Raw genomic sequence first — 22,723 nt, forward strand, 5'->3', positions numbered from 1 at the left:
GAGCAGTATTATAGTAGTTATATTCTTGTACATAGGGGGCAGTATTATAGTAGTTATATTCTTGTACATAGGAGCAGTATTATAGTAGTTATATTCTTGTACATAGGAGCAGTATTATAGTAGTTATATTCTTGTACATAGGAGGCAGTATAATAGTAGTTATATTCTTCTACATAGGGGCAGTATTATGGTAGTTATATTCTTGTACATAGGGGGCAGTATTATAGTAGTTATATTCTTGTACATAGGGGGCAGTATTATAGTAGTTATATTCTTGTACATAGGGGCAGTATTACAGTAGTTATATTCTTGTACATAGTGGTCAGTATTATAGTAGTTATATTCTTGTACATAGGGGCAGTATTATAGTAGTTATATTCTTGTACATAGGAGGCAGTATTATAGCAGTTATATTCTTGTACATAGGGGGCAATATTATAGTAGTTATATTCTTGTACATAGGAGCAGTATTATAGTAGTTATATTCTTGTACATAGGGGGCAGTATTATAGTAGTTATATTCTTGTACATAGGAGCAGTATTATAGTAGTTATATTCTTGTACATAGGAGGCAGTATAATAGTAGTTATATTCTTGTATATAGGGGCAGTATTATGGTAGTTATATTCTTGTACATAGGGGGCATTATTATAGTAGTTATATTCTTGTACATAGAGGGCAGTATTACAGTAGTTATATTCTTGTACATAGGGAGCAGTATTATAGTAGTTATATTCTTGTACATAGGGGGCAGTATTATAGTAGTTATATTCTTGTACATAGTGGTCAGTATTATAGTAGTTATATTCTTGTACATAGGGGCAGTATTATAGTAGTTATATTCTTGTACATAGGGGCAGTATTATAGTAGTTATATTCTTGCACATAGTGGTCAGTATTATAGTAGTTATATTCTTGTACATAGGAGCAGTGTTAGGCCGCCTGCAGACGAGCGGAAATCCCGCCGCGGGATTTCCCGCGGGATTTCCGCCGCTGAAAGTCTGCATAGGAGTGCATTACAATACGCACTCCTATGCAGACGGCCGCGGTTTGGCCGCGCGAAATCTCGCGCGGCAAACAAACCGCGGCATGTTCTAATTTTGTGCGGAGCACGCACTCACCTGGCCGCCGGCTCCGGTCTGCGCATGCGCCGGCTGCGCGGCAGCCGGCACATCAAAGAGCCGGGGCCGCCAGGCGCGGGTGAGTACGCGCTCGCCCCTGCAGGCTCTGGGGTCGGATCGCGCGGCGAGATTTCTCGCTGCCGGATCCGACCCGCTCGTCTGCAGGCGGCCTTATAGTAGGTATATTCCTGTACATAGGGGGCAGTATTATAATAATTATATTCTTGTGCATAGGGGGCAGTATTATAGTAGTTATATACTTGTACATAGGAGCAGTATTATAGTAGTTATATTCTTGTACATAGGGGGCAGTATTATAGTAGTTATATTCTTGTACATAGGGGCCATTTTTCTAGCATTAGTTGGTGTTACATTATTAGATTATTCTCCTGCATGCTCGCTAATCTCTACTTGCTACATTATGCACTGGTGATCTCTTGGTTTGTATCACATTAGTTGCATTCTTTCAATGTGCTTTTCTTGTCAGTGCATCTCTTAGTGTCATATGAGTTGGACGCCCTCTACAGGGTGAGGAATTGATACATACAGATTGCTATAACTGCCTGCTTTTAGAAAAGTAGTTTTTTCAGATTCGGTTCTTTATTCTTGTTGCTGCCCAGTGTGTTATACAATGTTGTGTCACCACTAATGCGGAAATCCATCTGTATATATAAAGACAAAAGCCCTCACTGACTCACTGACTGACTCACTGACTCACTGACTGACTGACTCACTCACTCACTCACTCACTGACTGACTCGCCAAAAGTTCTCCAACTTCCCGATGTCGTACAAAATATGAATTTTGGCACAAGCATAGATTATCTCCAAGATAGGAAAAGCTAATGGATCCCAACTCGATAATTCAATTCTAGCGCAAAAGAATTGGCGTTGAAATTTTACGTACATAATCTAAATCTCTCACTTCCCAATGTCATAGAAACGTGAAATTTGGCACAAGCATTGATTATGTCATAAATATGAAAAGCTAATGGGTCCGAACTCGATTATTCAATTCTGTGTTCAAAAGAATTAGCGTCCAAATTTTACGTATGGAAGGTAATTTTCTCACTTTACGGTGTCATAGAAACGTGAAATTTGGCAGGAGCATTGATTATGTCATAAATAGGAAAAGCTAATGGGTCCCAACTCGATTATTCAATTCTATCGCAAAACAGTTAGCGTCCAAATTTTACGTACAGAATCTAATTCTCCAACTTCCTGATGTCGTAGAAACATGAAATTTTGCAAAAGCATTGATTATGTCATAAATAGGAAAATGTAATGGGTCCCCACTCAATTATTCAATTCTAACACAAAAAAATTAGCGTCCAAATTTTACATACGGGATCTAATTCTCTCACATCCCGATGTCGTAGAAACATGAAATTTGGCATGAGCATTGATAATGTCATAAATAGGAAAAGTTAATAGGTCCCAACTCGATTATTCAATTCTAAGCGCAAAAGAATTAGTGTCTAAATTTTACGCACGGAATCTAATTCTCTCACTTCCCGTTGTCGTAGAAACATGAAATTTGGCATGAACATTGATTGTCATAAATAGGAAAAGTTAATGGGTCCCAACTCGATTATTCAATTCTAAGTGCAAAGGAATTGTCACAGAGACGGAAAAAGTCTATAGACTAAATTATTTGGCCCTTATCACAGTTATAGACTAAAATGTATATACTTTAATGGAAATTTAACTTAAAAACATGAATGGGCTCACACACATGCGTATCGCATGGACGAACAAAACAACCACACAAAAACACAAAGGTCGCCTCTTCCTTATCTCAGGAAACTTATGGAGGCTAGAAAAATCAGTATTGATAAAGGACTACTAATGTTATGTCCTCTATTTTTTATTTATATCACATAGGAGGTAAGAGGAAGGCTCTATCTGCTGTAGGGCGCCTGTAAGTATAATGCCCCCCGCAGAGTATTTTAGGTAGAGAACCTCTTCCTAACAAAAATTCGCCCCTCTGTGATTACAGTATAACGCTTAGCGCATGACGAGATGGTTCAAATAGGAGAAACTCCAAGAGAACTAGATCCTTATGCGCAAGAATTACCATCAATACCTAGTTCTGGGCAAGATCTACTTGTGGGCTTTTTGTGGTGAATCGCATTCAGCCCTAGCTGTACTGTTATTTGTCACTATAGCTATCCATTGTGTGGATTTCCCAAGAACTTGGCTATAGAGACACGCCATGGCGATTTAGTGCTCGAAATTGTCCTGAATAAATCAGATGCTGTGATCCAGTCTATATATGATCGAGCACATAAATTGCGCTTTCCCAAGCCACCCTCTTCTAATATTTTAAAATATCTATTCATCACGAAAAAACAACAAAAAGCAGAATCAGCTATCATCCTGATTTATTATTCTTTCTTCAAAATATTTGTGCTCCTGATGAACCACATTCGTGTGGGGAAACGCGTTGAGCCGAGCATACTGCAATTGAATAACCCTGGTCTGCGCCGTAATTCTTGCGCATAAGGGTCTAGTTCTCTTGGAGTTTCTCCTATTTGAACCATCTCGTCATGCGCTAAGCGCTATACTGTAATCACAGAGGGGCGAATTTTTGTTAGGAAGAGGTTTTCTACCTAAAATACTCTGCGGGGGGCATTATACTTACAGGCGCCCTACAGCAGATAGAGCCTTCCTCCTACCTCCTATGTGATATAAATTAAAAATAGAGGACATAACATTAGTAGTCCTTTATCAATACTGATTTTTCTAGCCTCCATAAGTTTCCTGAGATAAGGAAGAGGCGACCTTTGTGTTTTTGTGTGGCTGTTTTGTTCGTCCATGTGATACGCATGTGTGTGAGCCCATTCATGTTTTTAAGTTAAATTTCCATTAAAGTATATACATTTTAGTCTATAACTGTGATAAGTGCAAAAGAATTAGCGTCCACATTTTACGTATGGAATCTAATTCTCTCACTTCCTGATGTCATTTTATATAAAGGAAATATCGCATGGTTGCCTCCACGTGGTATTTCCTGGGTAACGCAGAGAACTATGCAAAATGGTGAACATATGTTTTTCCTCAGTATCTCTAAAGTAACCACGACTGTATAAGATTTTCCGTGTGAACAATAGATAAACACCAGTACCAAATTAACTCGGGCGAAGCCGGGTATATCAGCTAGTTCACTATATAAGTTTCAGTGCCATATTTGGCTCTGGCTCCACAGTTATACATATTGTATCCATTGTTCCGTTATAATGTTACCCCTGGGGTGTTTCAGGGGCCGTTTATTTGATCCCTATTCAGTGATGCAGTTTTATTAATTTTTTTGATTTAGGGTGCTTTAACACAGGCAAAAGAATCGCACAATTCTCTCGTTATGCGACAGCGCTACTTATCGCATATGTTTAAAGCTCATGCCTTCCAATGGGTTCCTTCACATTCGCAATGTTTTCTCCTATGCTATGTTGCAATAAAAAAAAGTTGCGGCATGCTCAAATTTGAGTTATTTGCAATTTTGTTTGTAGCCCACGTTTCCCTATAGAGCCTACTACCTTATCGCTTCTTACGAACCAGTAATTTTCTTGAGATGTGATACATTTCCCGATGCTTATCTAGCTGGTTAGGTCCGGGTCCGGGCTGCTGCTCTGTAGCTCCGCCGGGTGTCCTGCAGTACTCTTTTGCCCCTGAAGATTAGTTCCTAGTTGCGGGATTCAAATATCTCGCCCTCAGGAAACGAAGGCTGGGATTGGTTCATCCAGCTCTGCATTGATTGGGTGAGCAAAGTCCGAAGAACCAATCACGTTGTGGAGGTGGGATTTATGAATTGGCCAATCAATGCTCAGCCAATTCATAAATCTTACTTCCACAACATGATTAGCTGAGCAAAGTTTGAAGAACCAATCAATGAAGAGCTGGATGAACCAATCACAGCCTTTGCACTGCATCACTTGGCTGAGTAGCGCTAGATGAAGCTATCAGAGCCATCGCTTCCTGCAGGCATTTTTTTTTAATCCCACAACCAGGAAGTGATTTTCTATGGGCGATCGAGGGCTGCAGGACGCCCGGTGGAGCTCTGGGGAGCAGCGAGAAGATGCAGGTCGAGCCTGGTAGGTAAGCATTCTCAATTTTTTTTCCAGGGAATGCAGCCAGGGCTTATTTTTGGAGGAGGGTTTAACCTTCTCTCAATACAATTGCAGAAGTTTACCGCAGTCAGCAGCGATGTGATGTGAGGTTTTCCACAAGAAAACGCATTGCTGTCGCTACAAAGTGGCGGGGACCGAGCTGTGATATCGCTGTCGCCCGTGTGAAAGAGGCGATGACAGTCTTTGGCTGCGGAGTGTTTCGGTAGTCATTTGGGTGGACGGGTCGCTGGTGAGACTGATCTGGATTATGGTTTTCTCCAGCAGGTTTCGGGGTATTTTGCAGCTTCCGAATTGTATAGTGTGCACACATCGTCGAGCAGATTAGACACAAGCGATCAGTCTCATATCCAAAATGGCTCTCTGGTAGAAACATCCAGACAGGCCCTTTTATTGAAAAGGATAACACCTGCCCTTTATGGGCGTTTAACAGATTACATCAGTAACATATATATATTCTTATTCGCTGGGTTATATAGAATCTCCCTCCTCTCTGCCCACCCTTCCTCACGTCCGCCATAGTGTGGACTTTGTCTTCTTTAGCATGCAGACAACCTTAAGGAATTCTGTGTAGTTGACAAATCATTGTTTAAATAGATTGTGTGGGGAGTGGAAGGGGGCTAGGTAAACACTCAGTGTTGAACACAGATATACACATAACACTATGGCCCTTAACTCTTAGAGGCTTCTTGTGCAATTTCTATGTACTTAGTTAACATTACATCATACATCCTTCACCATCCCATTGTCTAGCAAATACCATGATTAGATTGTGTGTGTCCTTTAAACTCCACAGAGCTAAGAGTCATTACAACAGCATAATACATTTGGTTTATACAAATCGATAGACATTTTATACTAACTAATCATCATGTCTATCACAATCCCCCCTTAAAATGTCTATCCTCTAACTCTCTATCTGATTTTCACAGTTCTCTGCGCATGAGCCTATAACTGGAGCGCGTTGAAGGTTTGTTTTAGAGTCTTCAAGGGGGTGTAGGACTTGTCCACTCCTTCTGGGGATGCATCTAGCAAACTCATGGTGGGAGCGGCTTTTCCAGCCTCAGTTTCACAGGTCTCTCTTACACAGGGGATAACACAGCGGACTAGAACAGAAAATGTAATCATCAGTTCACATACAACAGCAACGCCCGTCTGTGCCAGGATCCTTTACCATTCGCTCATCCATGGCGAGTGCTGGTCCCAAAAGTTAGCTCTTTTTAGTTAGCGCGGTCAGCTTCTTAATAGCAATTGCGTCTTTACCCGCGGGTCACGTGTCGTCTAGGATGTAGGTACAACAAGTCTCCCCTATCATCTTACAGACACTCCCCTTTTTAGCTAAAGTCAAATCTAAGGCCATTCTATTTTGAAAAGTCATAGTCGAGGTAGGTCCTATTGGTCGACTAGTCCCTATAAGGCGTCTCTAGTATAATTTATAAACCACTGTTAAGTATAATAAAACGTAATTAATCCAATCAACGTTTATTTACCATAATGATCAGGAAAATGGACTCAAATCTAGTTTTAACTTGGTCTCTATTTTTTAAAACTTGTCAGGTACCCCTCTTGGCTATCCTATGACGTCAATGTATATGTGTAGATCAAAACTACCACCAGGGGTCTCTCTTCTCCCTCTAGTATAATGTTACAATACTAGTAGTGTGCACAGGTACGCACGGCCTGGGACTCCCTAATCTTCACCCACACCAATGTCCCTCCTGGAGATAGTCCTAATGGTGAACACGTCCAGGCCGCCTCACCCTGACCCTACACTACCTAGTGACAAGACTGGAAGGAACCGCCGTACCTATGCGGAAAACAAGGATAGACCAACATGACGGGATAACCACAAAACACAGACTGAGTTGGATCGAGATAAATTAACTATTGGGGGTAACCTCATTATCCTCAATGTTGTCTGACAGGATGTGAAGGAGCATAAGGGCTTTACTAAGGCACACTCCCCTGCCCAATTACCTTCCAGGCGGGTCCTCTACCTCATGTCTCCACAAAGCCAGTAAACGTCTCCTGAGGACTGGACCTGATTCTGCATCTATTCCCCTCCTATCGTACCGTAGGAGGAGCAATACCCGTTGGTGAGTTCCCCAAAAATCTCCCTCCACCCTGCCTATTTGCCTGGCAGGTGTAGTTTCCAGGGTAGTCAGTAATACTCTCTCCGGTGCAAAACACTTAAGTAGTTATAGAGTATTCCTTCTTCCAGTTCTCACGGACAGTGTAATTAGTGGAAATGTTCGTGAAGAGACTAATAAACCACTCTTCAGCATCTACGGGGAGATTTAGGGGGACCATCCCCGAGTGTGGTCGGGCACTACCGCACACGCAACAGTTAGACTTGTTGCTCCTGTTAGCATTGTACCTCATCAACTCCAACCAGAGATTCTGGTCAGAGTAGCCAGTCGCTACGGTCAAGGTGTCCTCAAAAGGTAGGGTCGGCTATGATCATCATGTTCGTCAATGTCTTTATCTTACGACGGAGGGGGTTAATTATGGGCACGGGACTAAGTGAAGGCTTCCATTCGGGTGCATCTACCATACCCCTTATTTTAAACTTCCCTAAGGGATCTGTCCTCCCGTACCGGTATGTCCCCAGACTATAAGTCTCCCCCGTCCCCCGGGCTTGGATCTCCCATGGTTGATGTAAAAACCGCATTAAAACTAAGCAACATACTAAGTTCAGCCTTCCAATACCTGCTGTCCTTATTATTCTCAAGGAGGGTTATACGACTAATTAGGGATTTCCCGCTCTTATCTTTCTTATTTAAGGCACTTCGCGGTTTATAGGACCAGTCTATTCCTGTGTTACATCCCACTAATCCCCAATAACGGCAGTCTTCTCCCCAGACGTTATTAGTGGCGCAAACATATTGTAATCCCCGGGTATGTAAGTCATATAACCAGCTGGACTGAGCTAAATCTGGCCTGCGGTGGGATCTTGCGCCTAGACACGGGACCACAGTACAATAGTCGAAGGAATATGCGGCTACTTGAGCATTGGACGAGTTATACTAGAAGGTAACCATACCCTCATATTCTTCCGACTAAGGATTCCAGTTGCCACCCTCCTCTCTCACTAGCCCTAACCAGAGTAATGTCTTTGGCACAACTAAGACTGGTCTCCCGGATCTGAAGCTTTCTTACAGTATGAAGCATGGATCCATGTAAGTCTTTCGGCTAGTTTCACAGCTGTGGCAGTAGTCAGAAGCACCTGGTAGGGCCATCAAATCGGGGCTCAAGAGGGTGCTTCCTGGGGAACTTCTTGACGCACACCCAATCCCCAGGCTGCAAGATATGTGTCCCAGTGTCTGCCTCTGAGTCTGGAAGAGAACACCTGTGCATAGGCTTTGATTAGTTCTTTAACAAAGGAAATCACATACTTAGTCAACACATCAGATTGTAATTGTAACTACTGAGGATAGTAACGACCTAGCCTTGGGGCTAGCCCAAACAATCTTGTAGGGAGATAATGTATAATCTCCCCCTGGGTTCATATCTAACACTGTATAAGGCAATTGGATGACAGTCTTTCCAAAGTGGCGTCATTTTTAAGTATCTTACTTTTAGCGTGCCACTACGTCTCTCCACCTTTCCACTACTCTAAAGATGGTACAGTATGTAAAAGGCCTGGGATACACCCAGAGCAGACATGACATGTTACATTCACCTGCGAAGTTTATACCTCTGTCTGACTCTGAATCACTTCTGGTACCCCATATTCACAGTTTACCTCGTTCATGAGCTTATTTGCGGTTACCTACTTGTTTGCCTTGGTAACAGGGTCGGCCTCCAACCTGCAAAGACATCAACAACAACAAGCACGTATTCATACTTCCCAACAAGTGGGAGCTGAACGTAGTCAATTTGCAATCCCTGAAATGGGTAGAGTGGTCTAGGCAAGTGTGATGTGGCAAATTTACTTCTGCCCTGTCTCACCCATGGCATAGATCATGCTAAACTGGACAAATGATGCAGCAGCTACAGAGAACCTAGAAGTCGCCCATCCTCTTTCAAGCGTCGTCATCATTGCTGGTTTACTAGGTGGGTCTTTCCGTCCATCAGCTGGGCCATCATGGGATACAGGAACTGTGGTAGGCAAGTGCTGTTGACTGTTCACCACACGCTGTCCTGTTTCTGCTGCTCCCATATTAGTCCATTTATTCTTTCATTTCTTGCTGGCTTGTAACTGTAAAAGTCTTTAGCATATCAAAGTCCAAATTTTTGTCAATGTCCAAAGTTTTTTACCACTGACTCATGCCATCAGTATCTTTTCTTCTTTCTTCTACGGCTTGATGGCTGCTGCCTTTGCTATGCTGTCAGCGAGGGTGTCGTTTCTCGCCTCTCCAGTGTAGGAATCGGTGCGAACTCTCAACTTTGTCAGGTAGAAGTAGGGCCCTCCATGAGACTCTGTACTGCTGCACCATTCTCAATTGATTGTCCTGCTAAAGTAAAAACTGTCTGGCCTTCCATATTGGGGCGTAATCATGAGCTATGCCAAATGCATACCAGGAGTCAGTGTTAAGGGTTGCCGGTCTTACCTCTCGCCACTCTACTCGCCTCAGTGAGGGCCTTCAATTCCGCTTCTTGTACTGTGACATGCGGAGGCAGAGCTTCTGCTTCTAGGACATCTTGTTGTGGGACCAGTGCATATCCGATGTGGAGTCATCAATCCTCACCCTGGTACCATCTGCAAAAAGCTCAACATATGCATTATCAACAGAGGTTCTGGTAACTGTTTGCATACCTGCAGTTTCTTACTGTATTAGTACTAAATAATCATGTTGATGTTCTATTTCACATGGCTCAGAATCTTGTTATCTTATTCCATTTATTTATTTACTTTTTTTTTTTTTTTTTTAAAGCCCAATAGCTGATCTACAACACCTAGATCATCTATGACCCAGATCACCTCTGCCTCCCCCCTTTTGAACCGGAATACTCAATGGAAAAAAGAGTAATTGCGTTCAAACTAGTAAACCAAGAGGCACAAAAACAAGCACTTTGTAGGTCAAAGTGACATTCTATGCAGCGAAGTCTGAGCGAAAATATCCTTTAGATTTTTTCCTCAGGTTGCAGTTAGCATTTTTTAACACAAGGGGGCGCAACACAAGTCAAATTTTACGTCACCCAGTGTAATAGTATTTCAGGGAATGGCCAGCGTTTAGCTTTTACTCTCCTGTGGAATATAATTATAGCTTCAGTGTAGACTGACACTAGAATATACAAAAGACTTAAGGAAAAACTAAAGAATACGGATGAATTAACATCCTACTCTGAGCAATTTAGTCCCTCTTTCTTCACATAAAAAGTAAAATTACTTTACCAAATTGCGTGAAAAAGTTTGCTGGGTGACTATAGGGAAATTATTCCATCTGTAGGAGCCTTCCATAACATCATCGGTCTGAGTATCCATTGGAGAAGCGGGCAGTGGAAAACAGAGCCCCTGGGAACATGAGAGAGCGTCCCCTGTCATGTATTCCCGGCCTCTGTCCCCCATGCATCAACTCCAATCTTCCATGCACTATAAACCAGCTTAGTCATCTACTATGTCCCAAGCTGCATCTTCACAAAGGTTTGTTTCCCTGAACTTATCACACATCCAAAGTGGCCACATCTTGGAGCGTAACAAAGTCCGGTCAAACAAGACCTTACTTCAGACAATCATGATGTTAACACTGGATACAGTGGCATTGGGGAATATAGGCCTCCCAAGTGCAGCAAAATGGCCACCAGAGGCAGAAAGGAGCGGAGCTACAAATCTCCCAGGTGAGGCAAGATGGCTGCCGGAGGAAGGGGCGGGGCCAGGGGCAGCAGCACTCCCAGGTGAGGCAAAATGGCCGCTGGAGGAGGAAGGGGCGGGGCCAGGTCCTGTCCCGGATGGGGAGGGACCGGAAGTAACATCACACACCCTGAAAGTGAGCACATGGGGGGAAGTGCTGCAGAGTCACACTATGTGGAGTTGTAAACATTGCAAGCGCGGCCGCCATTACAGGGAGGGGCTGTAGTCAACACAAAGGCATTACATTGTTCATTAGCAATACACATACCCCACTACATGCTTTCTCCTCTTGAATCTCTTAACTACGTTATACCAAAAAAACTAGCTAAAAACACCTTTCTTTCTGCTGGGCTTCCTGCTCATCTTCTGAAAACTTTCTACAGTCTATCTTACCATATTCATTTCTGCTTATCTGTCCATGACCTGACATTTCTTTTTGCAACTTTTCCTGATCCTTTTCTTGTAAAACGTTTCTACATGTTTTCCATATTCCAAAACATCCTGTACTGATCCCTCATTCTATTCTACCTGCTTATTCTATCCTATCCGAAGTTTCTGGACACAATAGTGTTCCTCTTGTAAAATCTGCTTTCTTCAAATCCTTCCAATATAACCTCTCTTTCCCACTCAGATTACAATGCACATTAATTCTACAAAGCACACGGAACGGAAGGGTTAATTGGGAAATGCTTTCAGTCCACTTTCTTATCAGCAACCCTCCCCCCAATAATAAACACTGCACATTCTTTCTATAATACCAAACAGACGGGATTACTGGAGAATACCCACAACGGCTCAAGGTATATATCTCATCTACCTTTATAACAGCCCACCGTCTACTAATAATCCCCAAGAGCACTCCTTGTACATGATCTAGACAGGACATTTAGCTATACACAGAGACTGACGATTATTTTCAATGACCAAAACCTCAACAATATTCTGGAGACATCAGCCGTCACACCACGGCTATATTCCCGCGTATATACCTTTTCACATATGAGAACATAACACGCTCAATCATAAATGTAAATATGCGTATCATAAATCTTCCTAACCTCACTAGTTACCTAGGAGCAAGTGTCTGGCGCGCTCCCTCAGACTTAAACAGCCGAGTCCACCCTTCTGACACATTAACCCTCACAGAATTTGTCTCTTGGACTTGTATACACAATTTTTAACCGTCTCAGACATAGCAGCCACAGCATACAAAATACCCCTTAAGCAGGTTAAAACGGTGGTCTTTTTTCCGAGTAAGAAAGAACTATATTACCTGCCTTTCATTGATTTATCACTCTGGATCAGAAACAGGCAGAAAAGCAGTCAGAACCCAGATCACATCGGTAGATTTACATAAAGCAATCTTACCGTGTTCTGTAGATTTTCGGGCCCCTGAGTTCTGCGTGCTATCTGCCGATCTCTGTATTTTTCCAGAATGAAAGAAATCAAAATCTCTAACTCGGTACACCCAGGATACGCCACTGATCTGGATTATGGCTTTCTCCAGCAGGTTTTGGGGTATTTTGTAGCTTCCGAATTGTATAGTGTGCACACATCGTCGAGCAGATTAGACACAAGCGATCAGTCTCATATCCAAAATGGCTCTCTGGTAGAAACATCCAGACAGGCCCTTTTATTGAAAAGGATAACACCTGCCCTTTATGGGCGTTTAGCAGATTACATCAGTAACATATATATAGTCTTATTCGCTGGGTTATATAGAATCTCCTGCCTCCCTACCCACCCTTCCTCACGTCCGCCATAGTGTGGACTTTGTCTTCTTTAGCATGCAGACAACCTTAAGGAATTCTGTGTAGTTGACAAATCATTGTTTAAATAGATTGTGTGGGGAGTGGAAGGGGGCTAGGTAAACACTCAGTGTTGAACACAGATATACACATAACACTATGGCCCTTAACTCTTAGAGGCTTCTTGTGCAATTTCTATGTACTTAGCTAACATTACATCATACATCCTTCACCATCCCATTGTCTAGCAAATACCATGATTAGATTGTGTGTGTCCTTTAAACTCCACAGAGCTAAGAGTCATTACAACAGCATAATACATTTGGTTTATACAAATCGATAGACATTTTATACTAACTAATCATCATGTCTATCACAAGACGCATACAGAGAACAGCGCTTGCTTTGGCGCACCTCGCCCATTCGTATGTTTCCTGCTTAGACATACAGACACATTTGGCTGCTGAAGTGGAGACCCCAAGAAAAACATAAGCATTGCGTTTGTCCGTATTTACATGGGCGATTCTGATATCGATGTTGCACTCTGAAACCTGCGATTTTATGCGTTTTTTTAACAGACATTTCGGTACACGAGGTTTTCTCAGACATGAAAATCACTTGTTTCAACAGAAAAATCTGTAAATTCGCACTCGCATAAACCTCACGTCTGCGCGTCTTCTGCCAGCGCCATTTTCGTATGATAACTAACGGGCAAGTTTTACGCAATTTCACTGAAAAATTGAACATGCTTTGGTTTTTCCGCCTCGCAGCATCGTTGTGAGAACGGCCCAGTGGGAACTGCAGATCAATGCATCGCGCGAGGTGTGGGCGGCGCGCAAACACACAACTCACGCCATTTTCTTTCCCTTGTAAATAAGCCCAGAAGCCATATTTACTTGGCTGATTTACATTGCCAGAAAGACAAAGCTAGCATGACAATAAATGGCGTTGTTACCAGCGCGTGTATTTCCGTGTGCGGACGTTCGCCAGCAGCGATGCGAGGGATCGCCGCTCCTGTTCTGTGGCGTAATAACAGAATTGCATCGCACTCTGTTCACACAGCTGGGAGCTAGTTGTACCGCAGATTATTGGGCGCAGTTTGTATCGTACAGCCTGCGGCGCCTCGTCCGTGCGTTGTGCGATGTTCTCCCAGGAGGCTTGTCCAGACATAGGACCTGCAGCGAGGGAACATTCGCACTTGTAAACGCACTGCTACAAATAATTGATTGTATTTTTCTGCACGTTTACTGCGTTTCTCAATGAAAAAACCTGCATGGGAATATCGGACACGTAAATATGGCCTCACAGCTGCGTTCATGCAAACGCAGCGCGCTCTTATGTTTTCTCTGTTGAAATAACAGGCAATGCGATCCATTTTTTTTTTTTTGCCAAATGCGTCCCAATCGCAGAGAGAAGTGCGGGCTTACAAGCGCGATATTGTTCCAAGTTTCCCGGAGTGATATCCTGCTCGCCAACCTTATGCCCAACACAGTGCAGCTACCATTGTGTCATGCTCTGCCCTCTTCAGCCGTGCACTTGGCGTAACGCAATGTATCCGGTTTTCCTCCAATGAACGGTCATGGTTGGATGGCAGCAATAACCCCGCGAGCCGCGTACTTTCCGTGGCACTCATACTCCGCTCTGTCTCCCCGCAGGACATGCACGTCATCAGCACTGATGAGAACCAAGTGTTTGTCGCCATCCAGGAGTGGAATCAGAACGAGACGTACAACCTCTACATCTCCGACACCCGAGGGATCTTCTTCACGCTGGCTCTGGAGAATGTGAAGAGCATCAAGGGTCCGGAGGGGAATGTCATGATCGACCTCTATGAGGTATGTCACCGCTCCATGCGAAGGGTTAAAGTGCGCCAGGGGTAGGAGAACAGACCAGGAGACATTGTACAAGAGCCAAAGCAATATGGCGGCTCTTACTTCTCGTATCCATTGCGTTAAGTGGATTTTGCGTTCCCACTTTTTTCCTCCAAGAAGCCTGCCCCTAGTGGTGCCGGGCAGCACTGCACGTGTCTCACCCTCGGCTCCCGCAGTGAAGCTGCTTTTATCTGCTTCTCTATTTCATGTAAATGTTGAGCCCAGAACTCAGGAGGCGCGTTGTGTGATCGCTGCCGCCCGCCGCCGGGCTCAGACCCTCATAGAGGCCGAATGGGAGCTCCGATGCCCCCCCGTTCAGTGGCATTTACACTACTGGCGTCTTCTCACATGGCAGACTGGGCTCAGCGCCCCTCAAGCACCAGGATCCCCCATGGAGCTGCACCCCCAGACTGAGATCATCTTTATACCAGTCTAAGGGCAAGAAGGTTGCAGCCGTTCTAGACCCCATGCGGCGCATTAACCCATTGTGGCCAGTAGGTTATTTCGGGGGCCCCCCCCCCAGGGCCAGTATTCATGCACGATAATAATGAGTTCATTCACATGAGTGACTTTTTCTTGGGCCGATGTTCTGAGGTCGGGTAAGTCGCTGCGCCTTCTGGGCAATTTTGGAAAAATCTGGTGCCCGGATTCCATGAAAATCGCTCATTGCAGAGATGTAAAAGCTTCTTACTGGCAGCAGAAACCGCAGGCCTGCAGGCGTGACGTCCATCCGCGGGGCACCGACCGATGTCACATTCGCCCATGCGCACGTTTGCTCTTGCAGCGACGCCGCGACACGGAGAAACGGCAGGATGTTCCATTTCTCGGTGACGTGGCTGAAGCCTCGGCCATTACCTGCTGTGGGAAGGTTAACACTCGCATCGCACTCGCTTAAAACACGCGATGCGGTTCTTGGTTATTCCGTGTTGAAACAACATACAATTTTTCACGTGTAAACAACATATCGCTTAGAAATCCCGGAGTCGCGGCCGGATGTCTCCCCCGCCCGTACCTTATATCCGTATACAGGTGCAATGAACATTTTTGGGAGATTCCAGCTCTGGAGACTTTCGTATTTTTTGCGGCGCCCAGAAAACATCTGACATTTCAGTGATGCTACAAAATCGTCACCCCCAGAGATTTTCAAAAATGCTGCGCGCTCTGCGCCAGAGATCACATGATCAGGGGGGCGGGACTTATATCCCGAATGTGCGGTGTCCTTTATCTGCAGATATCTGGGCTGAATCCGCATCACACGGGGCAAAGATGTCCTAGTCAATGGCCTCCAGCCTGCGGCCCTCCAGCCGTCGCGCAGCCACGACCGCCATCTTGCCTGAGCGCCTCCTACAGTTTGCTGGGATTTGTAGTTGTGATTTGGAAATAAACAGTTCTAGGAAAACGCGCAGAAGTTATGCTGCAAGAATAGACACAAGTTAGAATTGTGTCACCGTGAACCGCTGTGCAGGTTGTGCGCCATAAACTGTTCAGTTCGCGCGGGCACTAATGGTTTATTCGCGCGGCCAGATGCGGATTTTTGCCGTGATATTTTTTGCAATTTTTGACTTCCCTTAATATCGCATGAAAAATTGTATGTTGTTTCAATGGGGAAAAAGCAAAAATGGCCCGGCACTGGCATGAGGGACGTAACCTGCCCACAGCAAACAATGGCGCAGTTTTCAGGTTACGTGCTGCAGTATTTCCATGTAAATCCGTCTGTTCGCGGACAGAAGTCTCATCACCCCTCGCAGAGGAGCCGCGTTACATAATGAGCCCTTTGTAGAACCCTCCTCCTCCTCCTCTGCATTCATCGCTTCCACACTCCGCCGGCATATTGACTTCTGACCAATTTCATCAGCGCCAAAACAGCCTCCCCGCCGCCACGACGAGCTAAGAAGCCGTCTGAGATTGATCTGTTTTTCAGCTCCATCAATTTCTCCTAGGTAGCAGGGATAAAGGGGATGTTCCTGGCAAACAAGAAGACTGACAGCCAGGTGAAGACCTTCATCACCTACAACAAAGGCAGAGACTGGCACCTGCTGCAGGCGCCCGACGCCGACCTCCGAGGAAACCCCGTCAACTGCCTGCTGGTGAGCGCTAGATGTGGCGGCGCCTCTGGGGCGCTCTTTGTAAGACTTGTAATGCTGGGTAATACCGCGCCAATTATACTGCCAAACAATCCCACCATATAGTGCAAACATAAGACTTCTATAAGATGTCCACATTGTTATACAAAACAGGATCTACATAAAACCACCATATAGTGCCTACATAATACCACCATACAGTGCTTACGTAAAACCACCATATAGTGCCTACATAATACCTCCATTCAGTGCTTATGTAAAGCCACCATATAGTGCCTACATAATACCTCCATTCAGTGCTTATGTAAAGCCGCCATATAGTGCCTACATAAAACCACCATATAGTGCCTACATAATACCACCATACAGTGCTTACGTAAAACCACCATATAGTGCCTACATAATACCGCCATACAGTGCTTATGTAAAGCCACCATATAGTGCCTACATAATACCGCCATACAGTGCTTATGTAAAGCCACCATATAGTGCCTACATAATACCGCCATACAGTGCTTATGTAAAGCCACCATATAGTGCCTACATAATACCGCCATACAGTGCTTACGTAAAACCACCTATAGTGCCTTCATAATACCGTCATACAGTGATTACGTAAAACCACCATATAGTGCCTACATAATATCGCCATACAGTGCTTACGTAAAGCCACCATATAGTGCCTACATAATACCGCCATACAGTGCTTACGTAAAACCACCATATAGTGCCTACATAATACTGCCATACAGTGCTTACGTAAAACCACCATATAGTGCCTACATAATACCGTCATACACTGCTTACGTAAAACCACCACACAGTGCCTACATAATACCGCCATACAGTGATTACGTAAAACCACCATATAGTGCCTACATAATACCGCCATACAGTGCTTACGTAAAACCACCTTATAGTGCCTACATATTACCGTCATACAGTGCTTACGTAAAACCACCATATAGTGCCTACATAATACCTCCATTCAGTGCTTACGTAAAACCACCATATAGTGCCTTCATAATACCGCCATACAGTGCTTACGTAAAACCTCCATATAGTGCCTACATTAGATTTCTATAGGATGCCTATATAATTGTACAACTCCTCCATAATACCGCCATATAGTGCCTATATAATCCTCCTCTAGGATGGCTACACAGTACTACAATACCGCAGCTACATAACACCACAATCTACGTCACAATGAATTACTGACGTTCTGGAGGCCAAAGGAGTCCAACGCTGCTAGATGGGGGCTGATAAAGGGCCGTCGCTGTAAATGTTGCTGCTGATCTTCTGACTATTTTTTATTGCATTTGATTGAAAAAAAAACAACCTAATTTAAATGTAAAAAAGCCCTGAATGTTTGCCAATTAGTGACGAAGGGGTTAAATTATGCAGGTTTCCAGTATTTCGCTTACATCGTTGTACTCCAATCTGGAGACATTAAACTCCCCCGATTACACGCAGTTCTTGCACACAGAGGTAAAATGCCTTATAATTGGACTGCAGTTCCCCACACGGCCACTAGATGGGGGAAGGGAGCTGCGGATGACTCGGCACTGTAATAAGCGCGGCTTTTGGCTGCGCTGTTAATACTATTTTTAGTATAATGATGCGATCCTTGAAAATGGAATCCAGGTCATCGTGGCAACGTCCTGCCGAGAAAATAATAACAAAGAGCGGCGGCGTCTTCACACCGGCCTCCTGCTTAATAGTAAATATGTACAAAGCCGAGAGAAAAGAGAAACTCCGCGGATAATGCAGAAATGGGCTCTTTATATCCCAGCGGCGAAGCTGCGAGTCGGGAAATGCAGAACTGGAGAGCGAAACGCAAAATTCTGCAAAACCTGTTATGTACGGGGGAGATCGCTGCTCCTAGTAAGGGCCCCTCCCACCACAGAGGCAGCTGATTCAGCGGATGTGGGACCCAGTAAGGAGGCAGGGGGCCCCTGGGACAGGAGTGCTAAAGACTTGCAGGGGGCCCCGGCACAGAAGTGCTAAAGACTTGCAGGGGGCCCCGGCACAGAAGTGCTGAAGATTTGCAGCGGGGCCCAGGACAGGAGTGCTGAAGACTTGCAGGGGGCCCCAGAAAAGAAGTGCTAAAGTCTTGCAGGGGGCCCCGGCACAGAAGTGCTGAAGACTTGCAGGGGGGCCCTGGACAGGAGTGCTGAAGACTTGCAGGGGGCCCCTGGACAGAAATGCTGAAGACTTGCAGGGGGGCCCTGGACAGGAGTGCTGAAGACTTGCAGGGGGCCCCTGAACAGGAGTGCTGAAGACCTGGAGGGGGCCCGGCACAGAAGTGCTGAAGACACTGGCAGTCGGGTCCTCTTATCTCTACGGATGCCAAATCTTTTGGATCCTATAGCCAAACATTGGCCCCATAACGGGCGCCCCGCTCGCCCTCTTCCTGCCAATCCCATCCCGATCACTGAAAGTCCTTCCCATCCCGTAGGGGACGCAAAATGTAACAAAAATGGTTGCCGCAGATTTCCTCTATGGATCTCATGTGCCGACGCTGCGGATGTGGATGGGATCTGCCTGCGGATGTTCAAATGTGACGGCGCACAGAATCCACATCAAGACATCACACATCACTACGGCTTATTGGCACCTGAATTTAAAATCCGTGCGAGGAGAAAAGCCGCCCCGTATCGACTGCGGCGCCGATCTCCATTAGAGTCAATCCACTTAGCTGTCAGGGAAAACAATGAGGAACCCGTAGAGAATCCTTGTGAAGTGCCTGGAAAGAGAACATATAAGAACCATACAAAATATATCTATAAAGTGTGAAACAACAGACAGAAGGGGGGCACATCTCCTGCCCTAGGGGGATCATCATCCTGCAGACATATCCACATCTCCTGCCCTAGGGGGATCATCATCCTGCAGACATATCCACATCTCCTGCCCTAGGGGGATCATCATCCTGCAGACATATCCACATCTCCTGCCCTAGGGGGATCATCATCCTGCAGACATATCCACATCTCCTGCCCTGGGAGGATCATCATCCTGCAGACATATCCACGTCTCCTGCCCTAGGGGGATCATCATCCTGCAGACATATCCACATCTCCTGCCCTAGGGGGATCATCATCCTGCAGACATATCCACATCTCCTGCCCTGGGAGGATCATCATCCTGCAGACATTTCCACATCTCCTGCCCTAGGGGGATCATCATCCTGCAGACATATCCACGTCTCCTGCCCTAGGTGGATCATCATCCTGCAGATGTATCCACATCTCCTGTCCTCGGAGGATCATCATCCTGCAGACATATCCACATCTCCTGCCCTAGGGGGAGCATCATCCTGCAAACATATCCACATCTCTTGCCCTAGGGGGATCATCATCCTGCAGACATTTCCATGTCCCTTGCCCTCAAAAGATCATCATCCTGCAGACATTTCCACGTCTCCTGCCCTCAAAAGATTATCATCCTGCAGACATATCCACATCTCCTGCCCTCACAAGATCATCATCCTGCAGACATTTCCACGTTTCCTGCCCTCAGAAGATCATCATCCTGCAAATACTTCCACATCTCCTGCCCTCGGAGGATCATCATCCTGCAAATACTTCCACATCTCCTGCCCTCGGAGGATCATCATCCTGCAAATACTTCCACATCTCCTGCCCTCAGAAGATCATCATCCTGCAGACATATCCACATCTCCTGCCTTAGGGAGATCATCATCCTGCAGACATATCCACATCTCCTGCCCTCGGAGGATCATCATCCTGCAAATACTTCCACATCTCCTGCCCTCGGAGGATCATCATCCTGCAAATACTTCCACATCTCCTGCCCTCAGAAGATCATCATCCTGCAGACATATTCACGTCTCCTGCCCTAGGGGGATCATCATCCTGCAGACATATCCACATCTCCTGCCCTAAGGGGATCATCTTCCTGCAGACATATCCACATCTCCTGCCCTAGGGGGATAATCATCCTGCAGACATTTCCATGTCTCCTGCCCTCAGAAGATCATCATCCTGCAGATACTTCCACGTCTCCTGCCATCAGGGGATCATCATCCAGCAGACATTTCTACGTCTCCTGCTCTTGAGGGATCATTATCCTGCAGACATATCCACATCTCCTGCCCTCGGAGGATCATCATCCTGCAGACATTTCCACGTTTCTTGCCCTCGGGGGATCATCATCCTGCTGACATTTCCACGTTTCCCGCCCTCAGGGGATCATCATCCTGCAGATACTTCCAAGTCTCCTGCCCTCAGAGCATCACCATCCTGCAGATACTTCCACGTCTTCTCCCCTCAGAGGATCATCATCCTGCAGATACTTCCACGTCTCCTGCCCTAGGGGGGTCATCATCCTGCAGACATATCCACGTCTCCTGCCCTCAGAGGATCATCATCCTGCAGACATTTCCACATCCCCTGCCCTCAGAAGATCATCATCCTGCAGACATATCCACATCTCCGTCCCTCAGAGTATCATCTTCCTGCAGACATATCCACGTCTCCTGCCCTAGGGGGATCATCATCCTGCAGACATTTCCATGTCTCCTGCCCTCGGAGGATCATCATCCTGCAGACATATCCACGTCTCCTGCCCTCGGAGGATCATCATTCTGCAGATATTTATGCTTCTTGCCCTCAGAAGATCATCATCCAGCAGATACTTCCACGTCTCCTGCCCTCAGGGGATCATCATCCTGCAGACATTTCTCCGTCTCCTGCTCTTGAGGGATCATTATCCTGCAGACATATCCACATCTCCTGCCCTCGGAGGATCATCATCCTGCAGACATTTCCACGTTTCCTGCCCTCGGGGGATCATCATCCTGCTGACATTTCCACGTCTCCTGCCCTCAGGGGATCATCATCCTGCAGATACTTTCACGTCTCCTGCCCTCAGAGCATCACCATCCTGCAGATACTTCCACATGTCCTGCCCTCGGAGGATCATTATCCTGCAGACATATCCACATCTCCTGCCCTCGGAGGATCATCATCCTGCAGACATTTCCACGTTTCCTGCCCTCGGGGGATCATCATCCTGCTGACATTTCCACGTCTCCTGCCCTCAGGGGATCATCATCCTGCAGATACTTCCACGTCTCCTGCCCTCAGAGCATCACCATCCTGCAGATACTTCCACATGTCCTGCCCTCGGAGGATCACCATCCAGCAGACATTTCCACATCTCCCGCCCTCGGGGGATCATCATCCTGCAGACATTTCCACATGTCCTGCCCTCGGAGGATCATCATCCTGCAGACATTTCCACATGTCCTGCCCTCGGAGGATCATCATCCTGCAGACATTTCCACATGTCCTGCCCTCGGAGGATCATCATCCTGCAGACATTTCCACATCTCCTGCCCTCGGGGGATCATCATCCTGCAGTATCTCTGCTTCCTGCCCTGGCAGTCACAAATAAAATACATGATCTGCCCTGTGTGTATAATGATGGCAGCCCGACTTCTGATGTGATTATAGAGGATTTGTTCTATATAGACATAGGGGGTCCCCAGAATCCCCTTCTCTGCCGCCCGCAGGAGCCAAAGGCTTTGGTCGCACACTTGCTGTAAGGTGTTTTGCTCTCGGGATGAGACAATCTCATGTTTAATGTTGTGTTTCCTTGCAGCCATATTGTTCCTTACATCTCCACCTGAAGGTGTCTGAGAATCCCTACACAACCGGTAACATCGCCAGCCGGGACACGGCGCCCGGCATCATCGTGGCTTCAGGTACATAGCGGGACGGAGTTCGTCATACTTCATGGTGACATCCCACATAAACCTTCAGTCTTGTCTCTGTGACTTCACTCTGTGCAGACAAGAACTAGTTAAAATAAACATTTAGCTCTGCTACATCTATAGATCAACAAATGTAGCAGAGCTGAAGTTGTCATTCTCCATCAGGACACTATTAAACCACCTTCTTATGTTCTTCGTGCCCAGAATGATATACGGATGGCAGAGTTCTATTAAAGGGG

The 22,723-nt window shown here is 45.7% G+C and overlaps 1 protein-coding gene across 1 annotated transcript in view; it reads left to right on the forward strand.

The window, feature by feature from the left end:
- SORCS1 (sortilin related VPS10 domain containing receptor 1) overlaps positions 1 to 22,723 on the forward strand; it is a 619,679-nt gene that overhangs the window by 481,500 nt on the left and 115,456 nt on the right. Inside the window, exons 9-11 of the mRNA XM_066601489.1 lie at positions 14,442 to 14,621; positions 16,598 to 16,744; positions 22,373 to 22,475. Coding sequence (XP_066457586.1) covers positions 14,442 to 14,621; positions 16,598 to 16,744; positions 22,373 to 22,475 — 430 coding nt within the window. The remainder of the gene's footprint in view (positions 1 to 14,441; positions 14,622 to 16,597; positions 16,745 to 22,372; positions 22,476 to 22,723) is intronic.

The sequence above is a fragment of the Eleutherodactylus coqui genome, chromosome 4 (genome assembly GCF_035609145.1).
Source record: "Eleutherodactylus coqui strain aEleCoq1 chromosome 4, aEleCoq1.hap1, whole genome shotgun sequence".
Classification (NCBI taxonomy): domain Eukaryota; kingdom Metazoa; phylum Chordata; class Amphibia; order Anura; family Eleutherodactylidae; genus Eleutherodactylus; species Eleutherodactylus coqui.